General features: G+C 43.9%; 1 protein-coding gene across 1 annotated transcript in view; it reads right to left on the minus strand.

The window, feature by feature from the left end:
- The window catches only part of sgpp1b (sphingosine-1-phosphate phosphatase 1b), a 29,543-nt gene extending 17,426 nt beyond the window's left edge, over window positions 1–12,117 (minus strand). Inside the window, exon 1 of the mRNA XM_078234243.1 lies at window positions 11,242–12,117. Within this exon, the coding sequence (XP_078090369.1) occupies window positions 11,242–11,895 (654 nt within the window). The 5' untranslated portion in view covers window positions 11,896–12,117. The remainder of the gene's footprint in view (window positions 1–11,241) is intronic.
- Window positions 12,118–13,238: the final 1,121 nt, after the last annotated feature.

Raw genomic sequence — 13,238 nt, forward strand, 5'->3', positions numbered from 1 at the left:
ACTTGCTCAGGAGAAAATAAACTTGCATTGAATTACCACCTTCCACAATCATAGGACAAAGAACTTTACAGCCAATAAAGTACTTTTGTTTTTGTGGTGTAGTCTAGTCAGTGGTCAATTTTTGCACAGCAAGCTCCCATAAAAGTAATTATGACCAGATAATTATTTTTTCAAAAGAGATGTCAATTGGGTGGTAAATATCGACTAGAACACCAGGTATTAACTCCCCCGTATTTCACTGAAGTCTTTATGGCTACCTGAGAGGTGAACATAAAGACTTCAGTATAACACCTCATCTGTATGACACCTCAGCATATTCCAGTGCTGTGATCCTGCACTGGAATATCAGTGCTCAAGTCTCTGGAGTGGAACTTGAATCCAAAATCAGAGCAGGAGTGCCACCAACTGAGCCTCAACTAACACAATGTCCAACTGAGAGAGAGAAAAAAATCACCATTAGGATAAGGATAAGAATGGAAGGATACGGACTCTAAGTGCATCCGGTTTTAGTTTAGGCAGGCATCATGATTGGCGCAGGCTTGGAGGACCAGAGGGCCTGTTCTTTGTTCTTTATTAATGGAGGTGGAAGCCAACAAATGTTATCCCAAGAGTGTTTGGATACATTGCTGTTCAAATGAACGCCTTGCTGGTCAGCAGGTGCAATTGCAGATGTGCAGACTCTCTACAGATAGGAAAACAAGTCTCCAGTACCTTGGCAATACCATATTAAGTCATATGCTTTTTTTTGTACTGGCAGCTGTGGCTCACTTGGTAACATTCTTGCCTGAGTCGTGAGGTTTGGATTCAAGCCCCAATCCAGGCCTTCAGCACAAAAACTCAAGGCTGACACTCCTGTCCAGTACTGAGGGAACATGGCACAATCAGACACTATGCTAAAGCAAGTCCTTATCTGCTGGCTTGAATGGATGCCCATGGCACTCCATCGAAAAGAAACAAGGGAGTTACCTCCAATGTTCTGGCCAATATTTATCCCTCAGTCAACATCATAAAAAAACAGATTGTTGGGTATCACATTGCTGTTTGTAGGAGTTTGCTGCAAATTGGCTGCCATGTGTCTTACTTTACAACAGTGGACCGCACTTCAAATATATTTCCTTGGCTGTAAAGGACTCTGAGAAATCCAATGGTTTAGCAAACAGCTAGAGACATGAAAGTATTTCTTTCTAATCTCTAGCAATTAGGTTTATGGATTTCCAAAATCAAAAGAAATCAGGGGATGCTGTTTTTCTGTGTGGGGAATGCAGTTCACTTTTAACTCTAAAATCATAAAATATGGCCCCAACATTGTGTCCTGCTTGTGAAAATGTGTTGCATGTGGTCCCCAGGCTGCCCATTACTGCCATAGAGGCCAAGTCATTAAGTATGTTCAAGACTGAGATAGATAGATTTTTAATCATGAACAGAAAGTTTCAGGCGAGAATATGAACTCACTGGAGTTTGGAAGAATAAAAAGTGGCCTTACTGAAGCAACAAGATTCTAAGGTAGTTTGAAAGGGCGTCCGCTGTTTCCCCAGTCAAGAACTGGGGTTTGAATAAAGTCTTGGGAAAATGGGCCATTTCAGACTGAGGTGGAGAAATTTCTTCTCCTGGGTGGTGTGAATCTTTGGAATTGCTTACTCCAGAGGGCTGTGAATGCTCAAATTGCTGAGTATATTCGTGAGTGAGGTTGCTAAATTTGCAAATGTTAAGGGATACGGGGAGCTCAGGTCGAGGGTCATCCATATTATTAAATGATGGAGGCGGCTTTTGTTTTCTTTTGTTGATATCTTTCAATAATGGCAATTCTATAGCATAGAGGAAATGGCTCAGTACATTTCCATTGGATAATAAACATATAAAAAAAGGGGAGAAAAGAATGAAGAAAACTAACAGTTGAGTCAGGAATGGATTAAAAAGATTTGGAGCGGTTAAGAATTAAAATTGTTTTATTGCTATGCAAGACAATTCTCTGCACAGAGAACAAACATTGAGTTAACGTTATGAAAGTTCATCAGTATAGCAAAAGCTAGGAACATGCAAGATAGGGAATGGTGCATGCTGGTTACCCAAGAGTCAAAGATGAAGGGAGGCAACAGAAAATTAAAAGATATTCTACTGAACTAATTCTCCCAAAAATCCCTACAGAGTTCAATTCAATAGTCACAAAAGTAGCGTAAAGTAATTACTAAAATACACTATATAACACTTCGGGATAGCTCGCGGTGTTTCATTTCGTACAGCAATTTGAGACAGTTACTGTTATCTAGCTCTGAAGTTCTTAACAACTGGAAACAGATGTATTTTCATAGAGTCATTTAAAACCAATCAGCTATAACGTTACTCTGTAGCCCTTAAGGAGTCTTTTTTATAAACTTTCACTCAACTTCTGCCCACACATCATCAACTGGTTACATAATTGCAGTTCCACAACAAACCTCAGGATATAATTTCATTTCTTTCCTGCCAGAAAATGAATTTTTGATTATTTCAGTGGGAATGGATACAGCTGCTTCTGACAGCATTGGATACTGCAGCTGAGGCACAATGTAAAGTGCGAATGTTACTCCTGTAACTGGGAATTGAAATTAAGCAGCACCCAAGAGACTGCAAAAATAAATTGGTATTAAACTTTTCACAATATTTACGCAAGAAGTGACATTCACATCAACAGAGAATCCCCCAAGTTGAACCAGATCACAAAACACCATTTAAACAAAATTATATAGCCCAGACACCCATGAGGTTCTCCCTATGCAGGAACTTATTGACCCTCTTAAATGGTGCAAGGAGTAAGAGAGAAAGTAAAAGACAATGGTAAACTTTGTTCTTAAAAGCCTGTGTGACAGGAAGGTCTTGACTTGAGGGGGGAAATTGTGCTGGGATACCCTGCAGCGAGTTGTAACTTTAATGGCGAGGGTGATGAGCAAGCCATAGCATGTAGGATGGTGCTGCTGGAAAAACAAGAGGGGGAGTTTTAGAGGTTGCAAAAGAGAGAAAGACCAGGGAACAGAAGAATCACTATTATCACCAAAGGGATAAGAAGAAACTCAGGAAAGATTGCATAAAAACTCTAAACATCTGCTAAGATCTTTGCAAACAGGAAAAGAAGAAACAAAAATGTCAAAAAGGTTTGCCTGCTGAAAAACAAAGTTACACTAAATTGTTAACAGACTTAGTAGGAGGGTGAATAGGTCATAATAGGCCATTGTTGAAGCAGGCCACTGTTGCAGCAGTCATCACTAGCCTCATATCATTCATAATGCAAAGAGCAGTGTGCAATGACACACAAAGTATCACTGTCAATGAAAACACAGCACTTAAGCAAATCATTTAATGGAATTAATTTCAATTCAGACTTGAATATTTCTTTTGCAAAAGATAAATAAATATTCTGAAACCACATGAGACAGGGTCAACTTATCAGACCAGTCTCTAGGTTTGAATTAAAACACTAAGACAAATCATTGTTGAAATATTTTGCTTAGCGAGTTTCACTTTTACTTAAGGTATCAGTGAGCCCCCTGAACTTTGCTCACAGCCAGGTGAATGGAACAGGTTTCTGCACAGCATGATTACCATAAAACAAACAATGCATAACGTTGCTTTGAAAACAGAGACGTGGCCTCAAGTTGAATTGCTGTTAAGAAAGCGTGGCGTGATCAGAGTTCATTTTCAGATTGGTTGATGCTTCTTAATACAACCACAAGGTCAATGGAGGGAATGATAACAGTGGTAATGTGACAGAGATCCAGAGGCCTGGACTAATGGTCCAACCAGAGAAGATGGGAGAATTAAATTTTATTAATAAATCTCGAAAAAAGCCAGTCTTAATAACAATGATAAAACTATTGGATTGGTGTAAATACCCATCTAGTTCATTAATGTTCTCCAGGGAAGGATATCTGCCTTCCTGGCCTGGTCTACATGTGACTCTAAACCCACTGCAATGTGGTTACATCTTAACTGCCCCCTGAAATGCTCAAAAAAAGTTAAAGAACTCAAATAAGTGGACCACTCAGTATCAACCCAGCTCCAGAAACAACAAATGCAGACTGCCAAATAGACCCTATAACATATGTCTCACTAGTTGATTGATTGAGCTGCTCAAAAGACAAGTAAAGCAACAACCTGACAGTCATGTTCAATGAATCATACAATAAATGTCCAAATTCCTCCATGACCATCCTTGGGGATGTCCTGTCCCAATGGCATGAGATTCACCTGAGGTGGCTGCAGTGGTCTCCAGTCAAAAGGAAATGGCTGTGGGGATCCTCAACATTGACTCCAGCCAACATCATGTCTCATTGCATCAAGTCAAACATGGGCAAGGGAACCTTCTGCTGAAAAGCATCTATCCCCCCTTTCCATAGCTGATGAATAAGCACTCCTCCATGCAGAACCTCCTTGGAGGAGACACAGAGGGTAACAATGGAACATTCTGAGTTCTGGAGTTTAGCGGCACAGGCTTGGAGGGCCGAAGAGCCTGTGCTGTACTGTTCTTTGTTGGACAGTGGACTTCAGTGTTCGTCACAAAGGTTGGCTTGGTAGCACCATAATTCACTGAACTGGCGGAGTCAGTGTACTCCCATCATAACTTAACTAGACCAGCCAGATAAATACCGTGGCTACAAAACAAGTCTGAGATAGAGAATTCTGCAGTGAGTAATTCACCTCCAGATTCTCCACAGCCTGTCCATCATTTACAAGAACACTCAAGGAGCTCGATGTCATTCAGGTTAAAGCAGTTCTCGCCCTTCTCAACTGGCACACATTGACAGCAGCATCTACCATCAAAAAGATGCATTGCAGCAAATGACCAATACTCCTTCGAAAACATCTTCCAGACTCAACCTCTACCACTGAGAAGAACAAGGGTAGTAGATGCAAGGAAATACCACCACTTGACAGTTCCCCTTAACACCATTCTGATTTGGAACTATACCACTGTCCTTTAACTGTTGCTGGATCACAGTCTTCATTCCCTAACAGCAGTGTGTGTGTACCTACACCATATAGTTCAAGGCTTTGGCTCACCACCACCTTTTCAAGGAACAAGCAATAAATCACCCTGCTACTATTGCTCATTGCACAAATGAATAAACATTTCAGGAAGCAGGTATAGCTGATTTTTCATTTAACTTTCAGAGTGGCAGCTGGACATTCTGGCAATCAAAGTACTACTCAGCATGAATTTCTTTAGCAGCACAAACATGTCATGCACAAGGCAGTACATGCTCCATAAAACCAAAATCAAAAGAATTAACTAATTCAACATTAGTCCTCAAAAGGCAGACCTCCATCTTTATTGAAACTAGGTGCCAACTAGCAGGAGAGCTTAGATATTGACATTAATAACCTGCAAGTATTGGGTTTTATACACTGTTTGCAGTTGAAAATTATATTTTACACTGAGACACCAACAGCATGGAGAAAATTTGACAGACAGTGAAACTCAGCATTAGAATCGAGTCAGGGGTGTTTTAATGCTGCCAGTGTGTGTATTCATGAACAGGGATTATATGCCAGGAACCTTTAAAACTTAATTTCTTGACACAAGATTGACCTTCACAAGAGCAATTTGGGATGGGCAATAAATGCTGGTTTAGCCAGCGATATCCATAGACCTCAAAAGGCTGTAATCTATGCCGTGTTATCTGATCTCAAAATTGGGATAATGCACGGGTACAAATTGTTTTCTCGGTGCTTTAAAGTACACAGAAAGATAGGGGAGAGAAACAAATAAGACATGGTTGCACTTCTAATCATTAGTGAATGATTCCTGCTGGAAGTCTGCACGAAGGGTATCAGGTGAGTTCTTAATGGTCACACAATCTCTGCAGCCACTATCAAATGGAAATGTTTACACATGAATAATGAAAACTGGAATGGGTGCTTGTGGAAATGTGCAGCAGGAAGTCCTTCATAAGTGGGGAAAAGGATCTATGCCCAACACCTACGGACTTGTTAATCTAACCTTCGCAAAACACATGTGGTCGCACGTCACACTAAGTCTCAACTGGATAACAAGGTTACATCTTTCTTACTGTTAACCCTAACAAATACAGGAAGTAGCATTCATATTAAGCAAGATTTAAGAACAAAAACAAATCTCAATGTTCATGGCTTTAAATTAGATTACGCAAAATACTAATTTTATACGAAGAACAAAGAAAATTACAACACATGAACAGGTCCTTCGGCCCTCCAAGCCTGCACCAATCATGCTACCTGACTGAACTCAAACCCCCTACTCTTCCAGGGACCATATCCCTCTATTCCCATCCTATTCATGTATTTGCCCTTAAAAGTCACTAACGTATCTGCTTCCACTACCTCCCCCGGCAGTGAGTTTCAGGCACCCACCACCCTGTGTAAAAAAACTTGCCTCATGCATCTCTTTTAAACCTTGCCCCTCGCACCTTAGACCCCCGAGTAATTGACTCTTCCACCCTGGGAAAAAGCTTCTATCCACTCTGTCCATGCCCCTCAATCTTGTAGACTTCTGTCAGGTCGCCCCTCAACCTCCGTCAGTCCAACTTCTGCCTACATCATAACATCTCATTCATTACAACCTGACAATAGTTGCAAGTCTGCCTGGACTTTTCCATTCTTTAATCAACTATGGATCACTGCTCGATACCAGGGGCAGTTTGGTCACTTGCAGAAATGAACTCTGATTCTTTTCACAGGTGCTGGCCCTGACCTGCTGAGCGTTTTTTCATTTCAAGCATGCTGCTTTTGCATTGTGTAAAATGGAGTTGAGTCAAAGGACAACAAGCAATCCTACATTTGCATCAGCATCCATAGGTTAGGGAAGGGAAAGAAGCAGTGTTTCTGTTTCTGATCATAATCCACTGACAGAGAAAACAAATGCATACCCAAGGACAATAGAAGATTAGTACAGGATTAGGCACTACCCACAGTCAGACTGCCTGCTACCATTTGTTATCTAGTCTCATGAAAAATAGGTGCCACACCACAATTTGAACACTGTCCATCCAGGAAAAAAGAAAAAGAAAGCATGCGACAAATGTTTTCAGCAGTACAGATATGAAACCTTATTCAAAGCTGTGTAATATATTTTGCAAATTAAAATTTATGTGTTATTTCAAGATTTTAATGATACGGTTTACACGTGGAATTCAAAAACTAATAGTCCTTGGGTGTGGAGATGCATGAGGCAAGTTTTTTTTTTTACACAGGGTGGTGGGTGCCTGAAACTCACTGCCGGGGGAGGTAGTGGAAGCAGATACGTTAGTGACTTTTAAGGGGCATCTGGACAAATACATGAATAGGATGGGAATAGAGGGATATGGCCCCTGGAAGAGTAGGGGGTTTAAGGTGCGAGGGGCAAGGTTTAAAGGATGGCTATGCATATCGCTGGCTAAACCAGCATTTAGTGCTCATCCCATAGTTAACAACTTGATGACTCATTATTCAAATACTGAAAGTATAGCTAGCATTGGAAAGCTAAATACAATTTGCAAAAGTTCTGAATGTCAGACAGCAATCTAATTTATACAGCCAGCAGCACAAAAGCAAATATGTTTTGTAACATTCAAGCTTAGCTTCTAGTAGTTACCCCAGTATTGGTAGCAACACACCAATATCCAACAAAATTTCAATTAAGTCCAATAGGTTACAGAGCAAAGATCTGCATAATGTATTTTCATTTCCACCAATGTGTGAGATTAGCAGTAGTTGTTAATGAATGAATCCATGTTTCTGGATTACACTATAAGGTCTGATAGTGGATGATACATTCGCATCTGCTCTCAAAGCACGCAGTGCCAATGCCTTCTTCAACTGAAAAACAATGTTTCCAGTCACAGCACCAAGATATGATGTTATTCACTAACCAGAGGGGCCCTCTAGTTAATTCCTCCTTCTGTCATTTTCCTTGGAACATAGCAAAGGGATGAAATAAGCAGTGTTTTTTTGATGGTCTGTCAGAAATGCAAACCATAGAGGAATTTTAACTTAAAAAGACCAAAAGACTTTCACTTCTTGCAACACATGCCTCCCCAAAGAGGTTCTCTGCATCTTTCTCTCTAATGTCATACAAACTTAAAATAGAATAATCGAATCCCTACAGTACAGGAGGCGGCCATTTGGCCCATCAAGTCTGCACCGAGCATAATCCCATCCAGACCCTATTCCACATATTTACCTTGTTAATCCCCTGACACCGAGGTCAATTTTGCATGGTTAATCAACCTAACCCACACATCTTTGGACTGTGGGAGGAAACCAGAGCACCCAGAGGAAACCACAAAGACATGGGGAGAATGTGCGAACTCCACACAGTGACCCGAGGCCAGGATTGAACTGAGGTCCCTGACGCTGAGACAGCAGTGCTCACCACTGTGTTACAAAACATATTTGCTTTTGTGCTGCTGGCTGTATAAGTTAGATTGCTGTCTGACATTCAGAAGTTTTGCAAATTGTATTTAGCTTTCTAATACTAGCTATACTTTCAGTATTTGAATAATGAGTCATCAAGCTGTTAACTATGGGATGAGCAATAAATGCTGGTTTAAGACCATAAGACATAGGAGCGGAAGTAAGGCCATTCGGCCCATCGAGTCCACTCCACCATTCAATCATGGTTGATTTCAACTCCATTTACCCGCTCTCTCCCCATAGCCCTTAATTCCTCGAGAAATCAAGAATTTATCAATTTCTGTCTTGAAGACGCTCAACGTCTCGGCCTCCACAGCCTTCTGTGGCAATGAATTCCACAGACCTACCACTCTCTGGCTGAAGAAATTTCTCCTCATCTCTGTTCTAAAGTGACTCCCTTTTATTCTAAGGCTGTGCCCCCGCGTCCTAGTCTCTCCTGCTAATGGAAACAACTTCCCTACGTCCATCCTATCTAAGCCGGCGTTTTAAGTTTAGCCAGCGATATCCATAGCCCTCCTTTAAACCTTGCCCCTCGCACCTTAATCCCCCTAGTAATTGACTCTTCCACCCTGGGAAAAAGCTTCTGACTATCCACTCTGTTCATACCCCTCAATCTTGTAGACTTCTGTCAGGTCATGTTTAGACCTTCAGAATGATTAAGTCAGAAGTTATAATTCGTTAACAAAATAAAAGCTCCAATTAAACCTGGCTCGTGGTAAGTAACTAACATACAGAGTACATTTCTGTGTTCTGCTTTGAAATGTTCTAAAGTCTGATAGAAGCACCATTGGTTCTTTGTTATTACTAAAACCTGACAAGCATCTGAATGTTAAGTAGAGAACACTATATGCTTACTTGTACGCAAAAGTTCCGTTACCCCAGGCAGAGACTAACAGAACGGGTAATACAAGTACAGCTTGGGGTCATTGGCCCTGGCCTCAACCCATTATCCATAATGATACCATACCTTTAAATCAAAGCAACGGGTACTTATCATTGAAAGAATTACAGTTGTACGAACTGTTCAAAACCCCTTCAATTAGTCCCCAGGTTTGAAATCAGAGAGCACTATCCCCAGATCTGAAACCGAGAAGCAGAGACAGAGCACTGCCCTAGTCCCGGATACCCAGAGAATAAGTTTATTTATTAGTGTCACAAGTAGAGTTACATTAACACTGCAATGAAGTTACTGTGAAAATCCCCTAGTCGCCACACTCCGGCACCTGTTCGGGTACACTGAGGGAGAATTAAGCATGGCCAATGCACCTAACCAGAACTTCTTTGGGACTGTGGGAGGAAACCGGAGCACCCGGAGGAAACCCACGCAGACACTGGGAGAAAGTGCAGACTCCGCACAGACAGTGACCCAAGCCGGGTGCCTGGCGCTGTGAGGCAGCAGTGCTAACCACTGTGCCACCGCAATTCTAAAGAGGAGTCACATTTAGACTGGAAACGTTAACTCTTTCCACAAATGCTGCCAGACCTGAGCATTCATAGAACAGAATCCAAAACAGTGTAGAGGAAGGTCAGTCAGCTCATCCAGTCTTGCACCGACTACAATCCCACCCTGGCCCTATCTGTGGTAACCCCACATACTTACCTTGTTAATCCCCCCCTCCCCCTGACACTAGGGTCAATTTAGCCCAAAGCCAAAAGTGATTCAACATACATACAAGTATCTAGCCCAAAAATGATCCAACATATAGACAAGTATCTAGCCCAAAAATGATCCAACATATAGACAAGTATCTAGCCCAAAAATGATCCAACATATAGACGAGTATCGAGCCCAAAAATGATCCAACATACAGACAAATATAAAGTGTGTCTCGCCCGAGATTGATTAGATGTGTGAGCCATAAGACCATAAGACCATAAGACATAGGAGCGGAAGTAAGGCCATTCGGCCCATCGAGTCCACTCCACCATTCAATCATGGTTGATTTCAACTCCATTTACCCGCTCTCTCCCCATAGCCCTTAATTCCTCGAGAAATCAAGAATTTATCAATTTCTGTCTTGAAGACGCTCAACGTCTCGGCCTCCACAGCCCTCTGTGGCAATGAATTCCACAGACCCACCACTCTCTGGCTGAAGAAATTTCTCCTCATCTCTGTTCTAAAGTGACTCCCTTTTATTCTAAGGCTGTGCCCCCGCGTCCTAGTCTCCCCTGTTAATGGAAACAACTTCCCTACGTCCATCCTATCTAAGCCGTTCATTATCTTGTAAGTTTCTATCAGATCTCCCCTCAACCTCCTAAACTCCAATGAATATAATCCCACGATCCTCAGACGTTCATCGTATGTCAGGCCTACCATTCCTGGGATCATCCGTGTGAATCTCCGCTGGACCCGCTCCAGTGCCAGTATGTCCTTCCTGAGGTGTGGGGCCCAAAATTGCTCACAGTACTCCAAATGGGGCCTAACCAGTGCTTTATAAAGCCTCAGAAGTACATCCCTGCTTTTGTATTCCAAGCCTCTTGAGATAAATGACAACATTACATTTGCTTTCTTAATTACGGACTCAACCTGCAAGTTTACCTTTAGAGAATCCTGGACTAGGACTCCCAAGTCCCTTTGCACTTTAGCATTATGAATTTTGTCACCGTTTAGAAAATAGTCCATGCCTCTATTCTTTTTTCCAAAGTGTACGACCTCGCACTTGCCCACGTTGAATTTCATCAGCCACTTCTTGGACCACTCTCCTAAACTGTCTAAATCTTTCTGCAGCCTCCCCACCTCCTCAATACTACCTGCCCCTCCACCTATCTTTGTATCATCGGCAAACTTGGCCAGAATGCTCCCAGTCCCGTCATCTAGAGGATAAATGAATGGATTACCTGCCAGCGGCCGAAGGTGAGGAAGAAGAGCGAGAAGGGGATGGCGGTGCCCGACATGGCGTGTGTGGAGGGCATGCCGTACTCGGAGTCATACAGCAGCTCCACCTTGACCACCGGCGGGGAGCGGGGCCGGGGCCAGCGGATGATGTCCTTGGTGCACTGGCCCAGGTACATGACCCACACCCAGATGACGATGAGGCGGCGGCCGACGTACGGGTCGATGTTCCAGAGCCAGAAGGGGAAGAAGGTGATGTAGAAGAGCTCGTTGCCCAGCTCGGTGCCTAGGCTGAACAGGTAGTAGAGCAGCCGGTTGCGGACCACGAACTGGCCGCCGGCCCCCTCCTCCTCCTCCTCGGCGGCGTTCAGCGAGTTCCTCCGCTGGGGCCGGGGCCAGGCTGCCGATCCCTCCTCCTCCTCTTGCTGCTGCTGCTGCTGGGCCGGCCTGTCGCCGCAGGGCTGCCCCGGAGCCGCCGGCTCGCAGGCCACGCCGTTCCTCTTGCCGGCATGGCGGCGGCAGTCACCGTTAGAGAGGAGGGGAGATGACGGTGGGCGGGCCGCCGCCGCCACGCCGCACAGCCGCTGGAAGCGGGCCACCTGCTCGGGGTGCTGCAGGTAACCGAGCAGCCGGCGCCAGCCTCCCGCATCCAGCCCCATTTTAAACCCCCACCCAAGTGAGGAGGGGGAACTCACCCCTTCAACCGACCCGCTTCAAAAATCTCCTCCGGCCGCCCTCCCGCTTCTGGAAACTTCTTTCTCCCGGTCGGTTTATTTATCTCTACAGCTCCCGGATCATGCCCCGACCTTTCTTCCCCTCCCTTCTCCTTCTATCCCTTTCTCTCTCCGCTACCCGCTTCTCCACTCACTCTCTCCTCGCTCAGCGATGAGGAGATTCTGTGAGAGGAGGAGGAGGGGGGCGGGGCAGTGGGCGGAGCCTGCTCGCTCACCCCGCGTGCGCGCGCGCGCGCGCATAACGGGAACCCGAGCGCGTTCCCCCAAGCCCGCCCTGAACACTCCCCCCGCCCCCGCGCACTCATTGTTCCCCGCGCACGCGCGGGCCATTGTTCCCCGCAGTGATGACGCAGCTGCCTGAAGTCAAATGCAGCAAAAGAAATGTTGAGGTCCTGCTGTCAGAAGTCTCACAACACCAGGTTAAAGTCCAACAGGTTTATCTGGTAGCAAAAGCCACACAAGCTTTCGGAGCTCCGAGCCCCTTCTTCACAGAGAGAAACTTTTCCCTCTTCCCCCACCTTTATTTAATAGTGTCACAAGTAGGCTTACATTCACACTGCAGGGGGAGGGAGGGGGGCGGTCTCCCTGAGTTTCCTCCGGGTGCTCCGGTTTCCTCCCACAGTCGGAAAGATATGATTTGATTTGATTTGATTTATTATTGTCACGTGTTAGGAGTATCCAGTGAAAAGTATTGTTTCTTGGACGCTATACAGACAAAGCATACTGTACATAGAGAAGGAAAGGGGAGGATGTAGTGTTAAGAGTCAGAGCTACCCCGCATTAAGTTGATCTTTTTCTACACCCTAGCTATGACTGTAACACTACATTCGGCACTCCTTTCCTTCTATGTACAGTATGCTTTTTTAGCACACAATAAGCAACACTTTTCACTGTATACTAATATATGACAATAATAAATCAAATCAAAAAGCCAGGGTGTAAAAAAAATCAACTTAATATGAGGTTGGTCCATTCAAAAGCCTGATGGCAGTTAGGTGCATTGGAGGTTTACAGCATGGAAACAGGCCCTTCGGCCCAACTTGTCCACACTGCCCTTTTTTTTGAAACCCCTAAGCTAATCCCAATTGCCCGCATTTGGCCTATATCCCTTTAGCATTGGCCATGCTAAATTCTCCCTCAGAGTACCTGAACAGGCGCCGGAGTGTGGCGACGAGGGGATTTTCACAGTAACTTCACTGCAGTATTAATGTAAGCCTACTTTTGACATTAAGAAATAAACTTTAAACTTTAACTGTGAAAATCGCATA

Source organism: Mustelus asterias, chromosome 18 (assembly GCF_964213995.1).
Source record: "Mustelus asterias chromosome 18, sMusAst1.hap1.1, whole genome shotgun sequence".
NCBI classification, from domain to species: domain Eukaryota; kingdom Metazoa; phylum Chordata; class Chondrichthyes; order Carcharhiniformes; family Triakidae; genus Mustelus; species Mustelus asterias.